This window comes from Eretmochelys imbricata, chromosome 2 (genome assembly GCF_965152235.1).
Source record: "Eretmochelys imbricata isolate rEreImb1 chromosome 2, rEreImb1.hap1, whole genome shotgun sequence".
Taxonomy (NCBI): Eukaryota; Metazoa; Chordata; order Testudines; family Cheloniidae; genus Eretmochelys; species Eretmochelys imbricata.
In genome coordinates this window covers 81159004-81171745 of record NC_135573.1, presented here as the reverse complement: position 1 = coordinate 81171745, position 12742 = coordinate 81159004, and the positions used below count along the sequence as shown (strand labels likewise).

At 45.3% G+C, this 12742-nt stretch overlaps 1 protein-coding gene across 1 annotated transcript in view; it reads right to left on the bottom strand.

Moving 5' to 3' along the window:
* Nucleotides 1–11731, bottom strand: part of ANKRD29 (ankyrin repeat domain 29) — a 40138-nt gene extending 28407 nt beyond the window's left edge. Inside the window, exon 1 of the mRNA XM_077809047.1 lies at nucleotides 11643–11731. Coding sequence (XP_077665173.1) covers nucleotides 11643–11663 — 21 coding nt within the window. The 5' untranslated portion in view covers nucleotides 11664–11731. The remainder of the gene's footprint in view (nucleotides 1–11642) is intronic.
* Between the last annotated feature and the right edge of the window lie 1011 nt (nucleotides 11732–12742).

Genomic DNA, 12742 nt, shown 5'->3' with positions numbered 1-12742 from the left:
ATCACATGCTCTCAGTTCAAACCAATGTGTCATTCTTTTATAACCAGGTTGGGGCAAGAGGGTTAATTTGCTTTGTTAGAAACCTTGGCCTCTATAAGCTGCCCTATCTTGTTTCCAATCTGTCCCATGTCAGTACTGACTGAAAGTCATTATACTCGGTTGACTCTTGGTGGCCTAGGTAATGTGAGTTGGTGATCTTAGTCCAGTTCCCAGTGAAAAGGAGTCCACAACACAACTAAGTGTGACAAACAGTGACAATTGGTACCCATATTGCCAGTCGCAGCAGAGAAGCCAAAGACTGGATCATCATGGAGTCTCAACCATGCATCTCAAGTGTCCCATTGTGGGACTTCCTGGTTTTCAGCCAGTTTCCTGACCACCTCCTTCCCTGCTACCTCTAAGTCCCAAGATGTGAAACATGCTGTTCACACATCTTCCATACTACTGGGTTGTCTGCTCCCCTTAATTAGCACTTTGCTGTCAACTGTGCGCAGAACACGGGGTGTGGAGAAGACCAAACTTAGCAGTATGGGAGCTGCACGAGAAATGCTACCATTCTACAAGAGAGGAGATAAGAGCTAGAAAGGTGACGGGGAAACAGCAAAGACACAGGAAAGGGAAAGGAGCAAGGAGAAACTACAGTGGATAAAAAGGGATGGGAAAGGGAAAGTAAAAGGAGGGGGACAAAGAGAGGGGACAAGACAAAGACAAAGAAGAGAGGAAGTGATATCAGAGTCAAAGAGAAGCAATGCAGGAAACATGATGACAATATATTGAAATACGTCATATTAGCATATCCCACATTTCAGTGGTCTGTGTCTGGGGCATTCATTAAAGTACAAACTGAGCAACCCTTTCCGAGCATAGTTAAACATCAGTGGAGAGAGGGTTTGTGTCGCAGAGCTTTTATCAGTTGTCATCTTTAACATTAACATTTCACTTAAAATCAAATTAACTTAAAAAATCCCAGTTGTGTGTATTGAAGTCATGGATGCTTACAGGGCTGTAAGCTGAATTTGAGACCTTACAAAATTGATACTTAGAATCAGAATGAGTCTTTCTTCACACTAGATGATTTTAAAATTTGATTTTAAAAAGCTAATTTTCATATACAAACCCCTCCCACCAATGCTTCAAGATCATATTCAGGCAGCATGTACTTGGTCTGAGTCTCACAAGGACACCTGGCTCAGACAAAATCCCCCAATTTGTCTTGAAGACAATCTATGTTTCAAACACGCTCTTCTCTAATCAGCTAGTGGGGCCTGACAGATGTGCACCTCAGATACAGATTCTCTTGCTGTGATATGTCTTTGAGATGATGCCCCTTAAAGATGATGCCCTCAGAGGGCTATAATAGCATTTATTAGACATGTACAGCAACATCCTGGGCAGACAGAATAGCAAAATAGGGATGCTACACAATATAAATAGTACAGTTGAACAGTTAAAGTACAGACAGACATCACTTAACAGTAATGATCTCCCTGGGTCTCAAGCCTAGGAACACAGCCAGTATCTCAATGACACCCCACGTCAAGGGCCGAATTATCACTGCCTTGCATGGGGACAGTAGGGGAGAGAGGGTACAGACAACCCATTAATTCCTGGCCCATGCAGAAGGCAGCAAAGACGTTTGAGCAAAGCGATGGCACACTAGTGCTGCTGAGAGTGCTCAGTGCCACATAGGAGGATATTTAAACAGAAAAACACATCAGAGCTCCGATGCAGTTTTCTTTCCCTCACAAAATCCTGCAGACATAAGTTCGCTAGTATGTGTGTCCTGGATCTGTCACACTCAGTGTACTTAATTAGTTTAGCACTAGCTTGTGAAGGAGTGGAAAGTCACCCTGGCAATCACCTTATGATTGGGTGCAGCACTGCAGGTGAATCCTGCCTTGATTTCCCTCTACCCAGAGTATAAACAAGTCCAAACCTGGTTTGGGTATTAGAGAGCACTTCCCCAGAGGCTCTGCTTTGTTTAACAGAAAGCTTCACACAGGCGCACACATCACACCTTCCGAGCTCAGCTTCCAAGCTGACGCACTCGCTGTCAGCTGTCCTGAGTTCAGCATTCAGCTCCATCCAGGTACTGCCTCTAATTGCTCTCGCCTCTGGTCTCCTGATGCTGCCTGGGTGGAGTTTTCCTCTGACATCATGGTTCATGGAGGTTCTTCCAAGGACCGCTCCAAATACTAATGGGGTTGGCTGGGCTGTGTGCCTGCTATCACTCTCCCACTAGGGTTCTCCCCTCTCCAAAAGCATTCCTTCCAGGCTCCCACTTTAGGCTCTTTGCTCTAGGAGTTTGCCTTCTGCTTATCCAGGCTTCTTTCCCTAGGAACTCAGCTTCTGTTCGGCTCAGGTTCCCTTGCTCAGGAGCATAGATTCTGTCTAGCTCAATCTCCCTGCCCTGCAAGCATGGCTTCCACCTAATTCAGGCTCTCTACCCTAGGACACAGTTTTTGCTTGGTTCAGGCTCCTTGGAAACTCCCCTCCTCAGGAATCTCCCTCTAACTGAGGTCCTTAGCCTTTTAGCATGCTCAAGTACTTCTTTGTCTAATTAATTGCCTCTAAATTTCTCAGTGAGATAAGGTGGGTGAGGTAATTTCTTTTATTGGACCAACTTCCTTGGTGAGACAGACAACCTCTTAAACCACACAGGGCCCTTCTTCAGCTTGTCTCTCTCATCAACAGAAGTTGATCCAATAAAAGATATTACCTCACCTACCTGGGATCAACACAGCTACAACTACGCTGCATCCATATTACTCTGTGAGTTAACTATTCCCAGGAGAACCTGAGTTGCCTCATTTCCCCCTTGTGGAATCTGTCAGAGGTAGGCTGAGCCTTTGACCCCTTCAGAGGGTCAGCTATGGATGTGGGCAAGATGGCTATTGAGTCTGGAGGCTCTGCAGCTCTAGGGTTGAGACCCAGGGGCTTTGCAGGGTTCTCTTCTGGAAGGCTCTCATTCAAGGGATGGGAAGGAAAAGGAGGATGAAGAAGGGAAGAGGACAGAAGAAGGTTTTGGGAGGGGTTGTAGTAGTGCAAGGGCACAAAGAGAAGGGTATGGAGAGCAGTTTGGGACAGTCCAGGAGGACTGAGCCAGGAGAGAAGGGGCCTGCCTCTTGAGTCTGTGGGTGGGGAGAAGGGCTTCTCTGGGGAGCCCACCCTACCAGGAGGAGTTCTTACAACTAGTAAACCAGAAGACTTCTGAGAGCAGTGAGCAGGTTAGAGGACAGAGGAGGATGTTGGGATTCAGAAGGGCCAATAGTTTGGAGAGGTTGGGGGAAAAGACCCTGGAGAAGGCAAAGAGCTGTACAGCAGTAACAGCCACAGGATCTGGGCGGGCTTCACTGAGCATCGTGACTGTAGCAAATTCCATAGTGGAGCAGGAAGACCAATGGAACCAGGCGGAGCAGGGAATGCGGAGGGAGGATAGGGACACAAGCTGGGCACACCCTTTCATACCTGGTGGTGGAGGGTGAGTCACGAGAACTGGCAGTAACAGCTGATGTGGATGATGTCTGCAGTGCCAGAGGAACAACAGAGGCCTGGGGTGCAGTGACCAGCATCCCAGGTGCCTGATGAGTCACTAGTGCCTAGAGGAAAGCCTAGTATGGAGCTGGTGGTGAAGGCAGTCACTGCTCATATGGCGCTTGGATTGAGAGCTGCACTGAGGAGAGATGGGGATGTGGACATAGAGCAGAGGAAAGTGAGCGGGTTGGAACGAACCAGAGTGGATTTTGAAGAGGAGGACAAGGAAGGAGTGGGATTGGAGAAGGCGGATCAACTGGACAAACAGGATAATCTGCCTGATTAGGGAACAAAAGTCTCCCAAGCAAAAGAGGAGGATTACTAAAAAATCGAGGTCTCAGGAAGACAGGGCTAACTCAGGCAATTCTACTGCTCGGGCTCTCTGGGACGGTAGGACAGCTGCAAAGGTCGGTGTGGTATGAATGCAGCAGCAGAGCAAGGAACTGCATGGGTCTTCTCAGGAGCTTAGGCCCCTAGCACGGAAAAGGACAATGACAGCTAAGGGTTGCAATCAGATGCTGCGTTTGCCACTACTAAGTGAGATGCTGTGTGGTTGGTGTTGTCTTTTGCAGAGACCTTGAAGCGACTGAGAGGAAGGGATGGTGGCCAACAGTTAGGGCAGGAGGCCAAGTGTGAGAGTGTGGGGTGGGGGAAGGGAAGTATGGGTACAGGGACAACTAATTGGAGCTAGGCATGGATGCATATGGTCCATTTTCTATACATTTCCCTAACAACACCAATGCCAGAAAGAGATCTCTTAATATAGAAACTTATACTGAAAGGCATTGGGTTTATGCCTTTGGATCTCCTAATGGCTATTCAGCTGCCAATTCAGAGGGACGCTGACCTCTGCTTTCGTAACAACTCTCTGATGCAGAGTGTTTAGAAGCACTATGGGACGGTATGAGGTAAAGGGCACTGGCAGTGTGTGGTGGCTGTTTCTTTAACCGCTGCAGACATAAAGAAAGTAACAATTCTTTTTTAGAAACAATACAGTTTCTTCTAAATTTGATTGAGGATTGGTTAATGCAGGAAACAACAATATTAGCAAAGGGAGTCCAAAGTCAGGGTAAGAGTGATAATCTAAAGAATGGGGAGAAGAATATCAGGAGCCTTCATGTCAGGGTTAAGAATAAATTAAAGGGAAAATAGCTGCTGTAAGAGTGAAGACCAATTGGCACCAGATTTTTGCCTACAGAAAGGAGAGGAAGGCAGCTTGGGACATGTTGGGACTGAGGAACATAGAAAGGAGGTATACCAGATAGACCCAGAGGAGATGCTGGATGTGATCCAGGTTTATTATGCCACGTTATTTGGGGGAGAAGAGCAACAACAGCAGACATCAGTACAGAGGGATGGGAGAGTGCTGGCGAAGGAGAGGAAGTCATGGAGGCACATCCAAGTTTAACATGGATTGAGTTTGGATTGGGCCTCTCTCCTCTGAAGGTGGGGGAGGAGCCCAGTGCATAGGCCCAGAGGCTGTCAGGAGTAAGTTCAGGACAAAATTGTGAAGGAGTAAGGGGATGCTGAAATGTGTGTTAGCTCATGATATGGTGGGAATTGGAAAGATTATTGTACAGGGCGGACCAAGAATATGGCTGTTGGACCAAGAGTTGGACCAAAAGTATGGTTGATTAATTAGTATGTCAGGGGTATGCAGTATCAGTATTACGTAATGACTGTGAGGATTTTGCTATTGATGTAGAATGATTGTTTTCCTTTTTCTCTGATTTTTGTTTTCCATGGAGGAACGCATTTCTGTGTATCAAGGAGCTGTGTTTGTGTCCACATTTTGGAAGGACACCAGAAGCAGAATTTTCAGCATATGTAACGGACTCTCTATGGAGGAATGCAGCACCTATTATGGAATTAAGCAATAACAACTGGTCATGGCTGACTTCTGCTTAGATTGGACTTTAGACTCCAAATGTATTTGGTGAACGGGGCAAGTCTTCAGTGTTGAGGCTCCCCTCTCAAGAGAATACCTGACACTGGAAGGAAGAGAAGGGTTGTGCTCTCTTGCACTAGTATGGTCTCTTTTTTTTTTTTACTTTTTTTTAATGTTTCTATTATGTTGTCTTAACATTGTTGTTTTGATGGCTGGAGTGTTTAAGAAAAGATCTCAAAGGGCCAGCTACCTTCTGACATAGCTATTTTTATAGCTGTTAGCAATTAGGATCATTGGTAACTGCATGAGAAGTTTCAACCGTTTCATAAATCACAAGACACTTCATAAAGTGGTTTGAACTTTTACATACCAAAAGATGGATGGCAGAAGGCAGGGAAGGAGCATAGAGATTTGCACAATAGGTTAGATTTTCTGATCTGTTACAATCGACTAACTCCAGATTGACACCAGCTGGAATCAGAGTCTGGCCCAAAACTACTAACCGTCTCAGCCTGCCCTGCTAGCCATTGGTGAAGAGTGATGGTGTATCTATTCTTACCGCACTCGTGCCGTTGGACAATTTTACATAAATCCAGCCAGGTGACCTACACAATCAGTTGACCCATCTTGCCCGTTTCTCTCCTACCTACTAAACAGAGGAAGATGTCTAGTTCAGTGGTTCCCAAACTTTTCGGCATCGCGCCCCCTTTTTAATTTTCAAGAAACCCTCATGGCCCCCACCCCTCCTTTACCATCGTCCAATGCCCCCAATCCTTGTCCCCTGACCACCCCCTCCCGGGAGCCCCCAGGACTCCACCCCCTATCCAACCCCCACTGCTCCCTGTCTCCTGATTGCCCCCCCCCCAGGACCTCCTGCCCCTTATCCAACCCTCTCCCCCTGCTCCCTGCCCCCTTACCAAGCAAGTTGTGCTGCCCACGCCGGAAGCTCAAGGGCCAGGCAGCCTCGTGCCCCCCTTGAAATTTCTTCACGCCCCCCCCCAGGGGGGGCGCATCCCGCAGTTTGGGAACCAATGGTCTAGTTAGTTAGGTTTTTTTAGAACATTGCTGTTGCTATGATGTTTTTGGAAAACTTATTGCAAAAGGTGGGATCTGACATTTTGTCCTGAAGGTGATGAGGTTTGTAGTTATTCTCAGCTCCTCTGGAAGGGAGTTCAGTGTTGATGGACAATGCTCCTTGGATTAGTTTTATCATTTCACTCTGACCCTAAATGTTTTGAAAGTCTTTTGGGGCTTGCAATGTTTGCTGCTTGTAGGAAAGACTCTTTCACCTGCCACAGTTTTCTCACCACTCATAATGGCTGTCTGACTCCATACTGCTGTGTCTGACTTCTACAGAAGGGCCTTTATGGATTAGCTAGGATCTGGAATCAGGATTCAGGGACTAAGCAGAAGGAGTCAGAGAGCCTAACTCTCTGTTCACTTACACTGATGTAAGTCAGGAATAACTCCAATAAAATCAAAGGAGTTGTGCCAGCATAAAACCAGTGTGAGAGAAGAATCAAACCCAGAGCCTTTAAGCTTGTGGTTCATGAAATTCCTCTTTCCTTCTGCCTGTGAACTGTTTCCCCTGCCCTGCTAGGGAATACATCCTGCACTAACCCTCCAGCAAAAGCTTCCCCATACCTTCTGGATCAGATCCAAGCCATGGCAGCATTGTCATGTGTACCAAGGACATGAATCTGGCTTTTCAAAGCACTGCTTCCCGGCCTCAGGTTGGAGCTGCCATGTTAGCAATGCACTTTTCTCTCCTCATGCTGTATATAGCCAGACACTCCTTGCAAAAGCTAAGAATGCAGTACACCCAGAGCAGTGGTCCCCAAACTGTGGGGTGCGGCCCTCTAAGGGGGTGTGAAGGAATGTTTGGTGGGCAAGGCGGGGCCCAGACCAGCCCCTAGAGGAGGCGGGGAGGGGGCGCCACCCAGCCCCGCTCTGCCCCCAGCTCTGCTCCGGCCCCAGCTCCTGGCCCTGCTCCCAGACATGCCCCCAGTCACGGCTCGGCCACGGCTCTTCTCCCAAGCCCGGCTGTGGTACCGCTCCCAGCCACAGACCTGCCCCCATTTGTGGCCCCAGTCTCTGCCTCCGGCTCCCAGCCCGGCTGCAATTCCAGCCTCAGCCCCAACCGTGGCCTTGTTCCACGCCCCAGCTGCCAACCTGATTGGGGGGGAGGGGGAAAGGGGTGCAGACAGGAGTAAAGGGGTGGCACGAGGTAAAAAGTTTGGGGACCACTGACCTAGAGCACCAAGCATGTAACAGTCAGATGAGAAAAAACATTTGCTATTTTATGTTCTAAGCTGAATGGAATGTACAGAGATGATTCAAGCAACCTGGCCAGTGAACAGGACATTAATCCTACAAAAATGCCCTGTACCTACCAACTGGAATTACATCACCAAGTTAAAAACAAAGATCTATACATCTATGTTTTTTATTTTCATTTTCAGATTGTAGGGCAATAGTAATTTTAGAGCAGGGCTCTATTTTGGGATTATTGACCAGCTGGATTTAATGATCCTTGAGCAATGAACTCCTCCCCACTGATCTTTAATCTCCAGGAAATGCCACAAGCCTCGATCATTATTGCTCAGTTCCTGACTCAGTCCTATCTTTATTATTTATTTGTATGACCACAGCACCTAGGAGCCCCAGTCAAGGACTTGGACTCCATTGTGCTAGGTGCAGTACAAAAAATATCTGACTTGAACAATTGGTTTTATTCTTTTTAGTACTACAAACTTACAAGGAATAGATAAAACTGTCAGATAAAACTGACATATTTATAAAGTTAGTTAAACCCTAGAAAAAAAGAATCTTTAAAGTATATAACTAATCCCTAACATTGACAATTGTGACACAGAATATAATAATGGAAAAGTTATCAGCTGGTAGCTTTGGTGCAAATGTGATTTATTTATTTCAATATGCCATTTGTTCTAGCACCAGGATATGATTTGATCTCCTTTACTTCATCAAGATGTTTTAAAGCATTATTCTAAACTACGGCTGTGCTGATATTTTGGATTGCATATACTTTCAGTAAACTTTAAAGGCGATATGGGGTACTGTATACATTTTAAACTGGCACCCACCATAAGCACCTCTTCAAAAATGCTGAAGAGAAAACACGTGGATATTTTCTAGATCAGACAGTCCATCTCTGGATGGCAGTGAAGGAAAAAAGTAAAATAAATGTAATTTTATATATCAGCTTAGTGGTAGCTAGAAGAAAAATAATAATACTTTCTACATTCTAGAACTCCCAGGTTCAATTCCTTGCTCTATCTCTGACATGCTGTTTGTCCTGAGAGGAGACAGATGGGGTGACACCTGAAAAGAGAGGGTGTGTTTCTTAGTTATGGAAACAACAGTGTTCTTGAAGATGGAGAGAAAGAGCCAGAGGACAGAGAGCGGTTGACGATAAGAGAGAAGGACAAGATAAGAAAGGGATCTAATCAGACTGGGCCTGGTTCAGTGTTCAAAGTAGTCAATGGACAATCTCCCTTTTCCTTCGATTGCCTCTGAATCAGGCCCACTAGAAGCTAGGGGGTTTGGCTGAGGGATTCAAGAAGTAGAGCTGGAGACTTGGAAAAAAGAGGATACAATGAAAGGTGGGAGTGTGAAGAAGGGAGTTGAGGACTTTGTCGGATACTGTCAATATGGCCCCTAAATACATGTATAATATCCAAGAGGAGAGGAGGGAGGTAGGCGGAGATCATAGAATCATAGAATGTCAGGGTTGGAAGGGACCTCAGGAGGTCATCTAGTCCAACCCCCTGCTCAAAGCAGGACCAATCCCCAATTTTTGCCCCAGATCCCAAATGGCCCCCTCAAGGATTGAACTCACAACCCTGGGTTTAGCAGGCCAATGCTCAAACCACTGAGCTATCCCTGCCCCAAATGCAGAAGAGTACTTAAGCACACAAATGTGCAAAGGAGCTGCTAGGAGAAATGACAGTCATATGAAATATTATATGGACAAGAAAATCAAAATCACGTGTAATTCATAGGTGGAGATGGAAGAGGAGGAGGAAGGAGACAGATAACAGCCAAGGGAGAGAGGATGCACTGCAGCCTTCTGGGCAGGGAAGTGGGAGAAGGAGAGAACACCATAAAACAGGGCAGCCACAGAGATAGCCAGGGAAGGGTGAGGGTGGGGAGATGGAATTTGCAAGAGTTATATTAGTCAGGCAGAGAGCTAGATAAGAGTAAAAATCCCAGAGGGGGCAGGAAAAGGGAAGTAGGGCATGAGAGAGGCAGCTGTCAGAAACAAGGTTAGAGGAGCAAAGCTTGAGGGGTAGGGCAGGAGGTAGGACTGGCTAAGATAGGAGAATGTAGGTATATAGGGCTGTAATTATGTCGAACAGCTGTTACCAGCATCCAGGAGAATGAGAGACAGAGGGAAATGAGATGAATATCTGTGATGCCGGAAAGGAGGAGATAAGTTAGCAGAAGGATAAGAAGAATAATGGAAACAGAGTAGAGGGAGGTAAGATGAAGGGTTTTGAGGACAACAGAAGGCGGAAGGGACATGACCCTGGAGTATTCAAGGGTGAGAATAAGGGTGAAGAGCATTGTAAGAAAGGGTATGCTCTTCAGGGTAGGAACTGTTTGGAACCCCGCACATGTCAAGCACTATCACAATTAAAAATAATACAGCGGAGCTACAGAAAGGCAATACAGAAGAAAGGGCAGGTGCTGTAGGAGACAATGGAGCAAAGAAAGGAATTTACAGGAAAGAGGGGAACTGATGACAATCAATCAAAGCAATGCAAAGGCTTCGTACTGAGATGGCAATCAATAGGTGAAGAGTAGGTAAATGATACGAAAATTGCACAATTAGCCAGGAGCTATATCTCCAGAGTAAATGTTCTCCAGTGTTATCTATAAATTGCTTCTTGCTTTCCTCCTTTCTTATCGGTCTTATTAATCTTCTTTTTGGATCTATGGTTTTCTTTTATGAGATCAGGTACAAGGGACAGATCTTGCGATCCTTCCTCATGGATGTTTCCACTGGGATGACTCTGAACAAGGCCTACTCAGGTTTTTAAATATAAACATTCCACTGGGATATGGAAACTCAATTAAAACATCATTGTTTTAACAGTGTTCACAAAAGCAAAACTGACTAGAAACAGAAAATGAGACTAACCAGTCTAATTTCACTAACTGAGTAGAATGCAGATTGTAAACAAATGGCAAACAAATGGGAAAAAGTAAATTCAGTTTTTAAAATTATCTGTTTTAAAATTCAATGCATCCAATGAAGTGAGCTGTAGCTCACGAAAGCTTATGCTCAAATAAATTGGTTAGTCTGTAAGGTGCCACAAGTACTCCTTTTCTTTTTGCAAATGACAGGTAAGGGTTTTAAGATTACAAATAATAAACACACAATATACATATGTGTATATTCTGACTGTCCTAAAGCAAATGTACAGACTAACTTAACTTAATATTTATATATAAACTATAGAGCTAATACATTTAATTTTTAGATAAAATATTAGTTCCATTAACACCTAAAATAATAAGATTTATGTATCCCATAAACCTACAGAGTTACTTCTTGTTTCCCTTGAGGTCAAACAATCCTGCTTTTTCTTTAAACAAATAATATGGAGAGTTTCACAAAGACAGGCTTTTGTGAAAAGTATAAAACAAGTAAAGAGATATAATGTAAAACAGACCTAATAGCTTATAGATTTATAGGTGAAAAAATCTAAAGTTAGTTCCTGCATTATGCCTCCTTTCTTGTGCTCTGTATTAAGTATAGCTGTTCACCACCACACCCCAGTACTATCCCAACAATCTGCACCCTTTATGTTCAAGAGTTATCCCCTACTAAACTTAACCTCACAGTGACTCACCAAAGTTCACATAGATTTAGACTTTAACCACCCGCTCCTCCCTGCTTCGTACACAGGAAGATCAACATATTATGAAATACAACAATTGCAGCTGTGCCTATTACCCACCAGGACCATCGGCTGCACAGGGAAGGTCGTGGGAAGGAAATATATCCATGGCAGAGGGAAACAAGAGCCGAGACCGTATACAGAGAAGCAGAGGCAGACTCAGACTACAGCCGATCAGCCAGGCCTGCTAAAGCCACAGCATCTGCAGAGCTAACGGGACATGGCAGCGGCAGCAGGAGGAGGGCGGGATGGGATCTCCCCAGCGCGGCAGTGCAGTGAGCAAAGCGTACCTTGAAAGACATTTTGCACATCACCGCAGCAGCTCATTCCGAGCTAGCCCGGGGGACGAGCAGAGCCGGCTGTCCGACCTCGCACTTTCTAGCCCTTCGCCCACTAGGCAGGGTGGCGATCATAGACGCGCTTTGCAGAGAGACTGGAGCACAGCGTCTGCAGGGGCTGCAGGCTGCATCGCGCCCCAGAGATCACAGCTGCTCGCGGAGAGCTGCTGCACCGTCCAGTCGCTCGGGAATCCAAACACATATATGCCGTCTACCCGCGTCACAGCATAGAACAGTGCAGGCTTGTGGACCCAAGGCATACATACACCGGTGCATCATGCAAGCCTGTGTGCCCAGCGATGGACGCTTTGCGGAGTACACACAGATGCCTCCGCCTTGACTCCCACACTTCATAGGTCCCAGTGAACACACAAATGTGCAGATGCATCACACGCATGCAGATTATACAGTTTTCAAATGTGTGCACACGCCTGCAGCCTATAAAGTTGGATGTTTCATGATATACACTTCCCAAATATAAATGTATGCATGATCAGACAATATTGATATATACTAACCAAATGCAGACAGACATATGCATTGTACAAACCCAAACCCATGAAAATGCAAGCATATTGCACCAAACTACACCCTCCTTCCAAAGGTGGAGTTTTGATATCAAGTAGATGAGCAATATGATCAAAGATAAAACAAGACACAACTATTTTTATAATACTATCATTTTTGTTTTGTTCTAACTCTTAGGCCTAGTCCACACACAGTTTTTACACCAATTGAACTTTTTCAGTTAGGGTTGCAATTTTTTTTTAAAACCAAAATAGTTAAATAAGCACAACTCCCTAATATGAATGCACTCACTGTGGTACAAAGGTGCCTTACTTCACTATAGGTTGCTCCCCTATATTTACAGGAATAAGCTACATAAGCACCTTTATACAGGTATGATCACATCCATACTAAGGGGTGTACCATGTGACTTGATAGTGGTTTCACACAGATATAGTTAAAGTGGTACAAAATCTGAGTGTAGACAAGCCTTTATAGATGCACTGATGTCACCCCCACGAAACTTCACTTCTTGACTTCTTTTC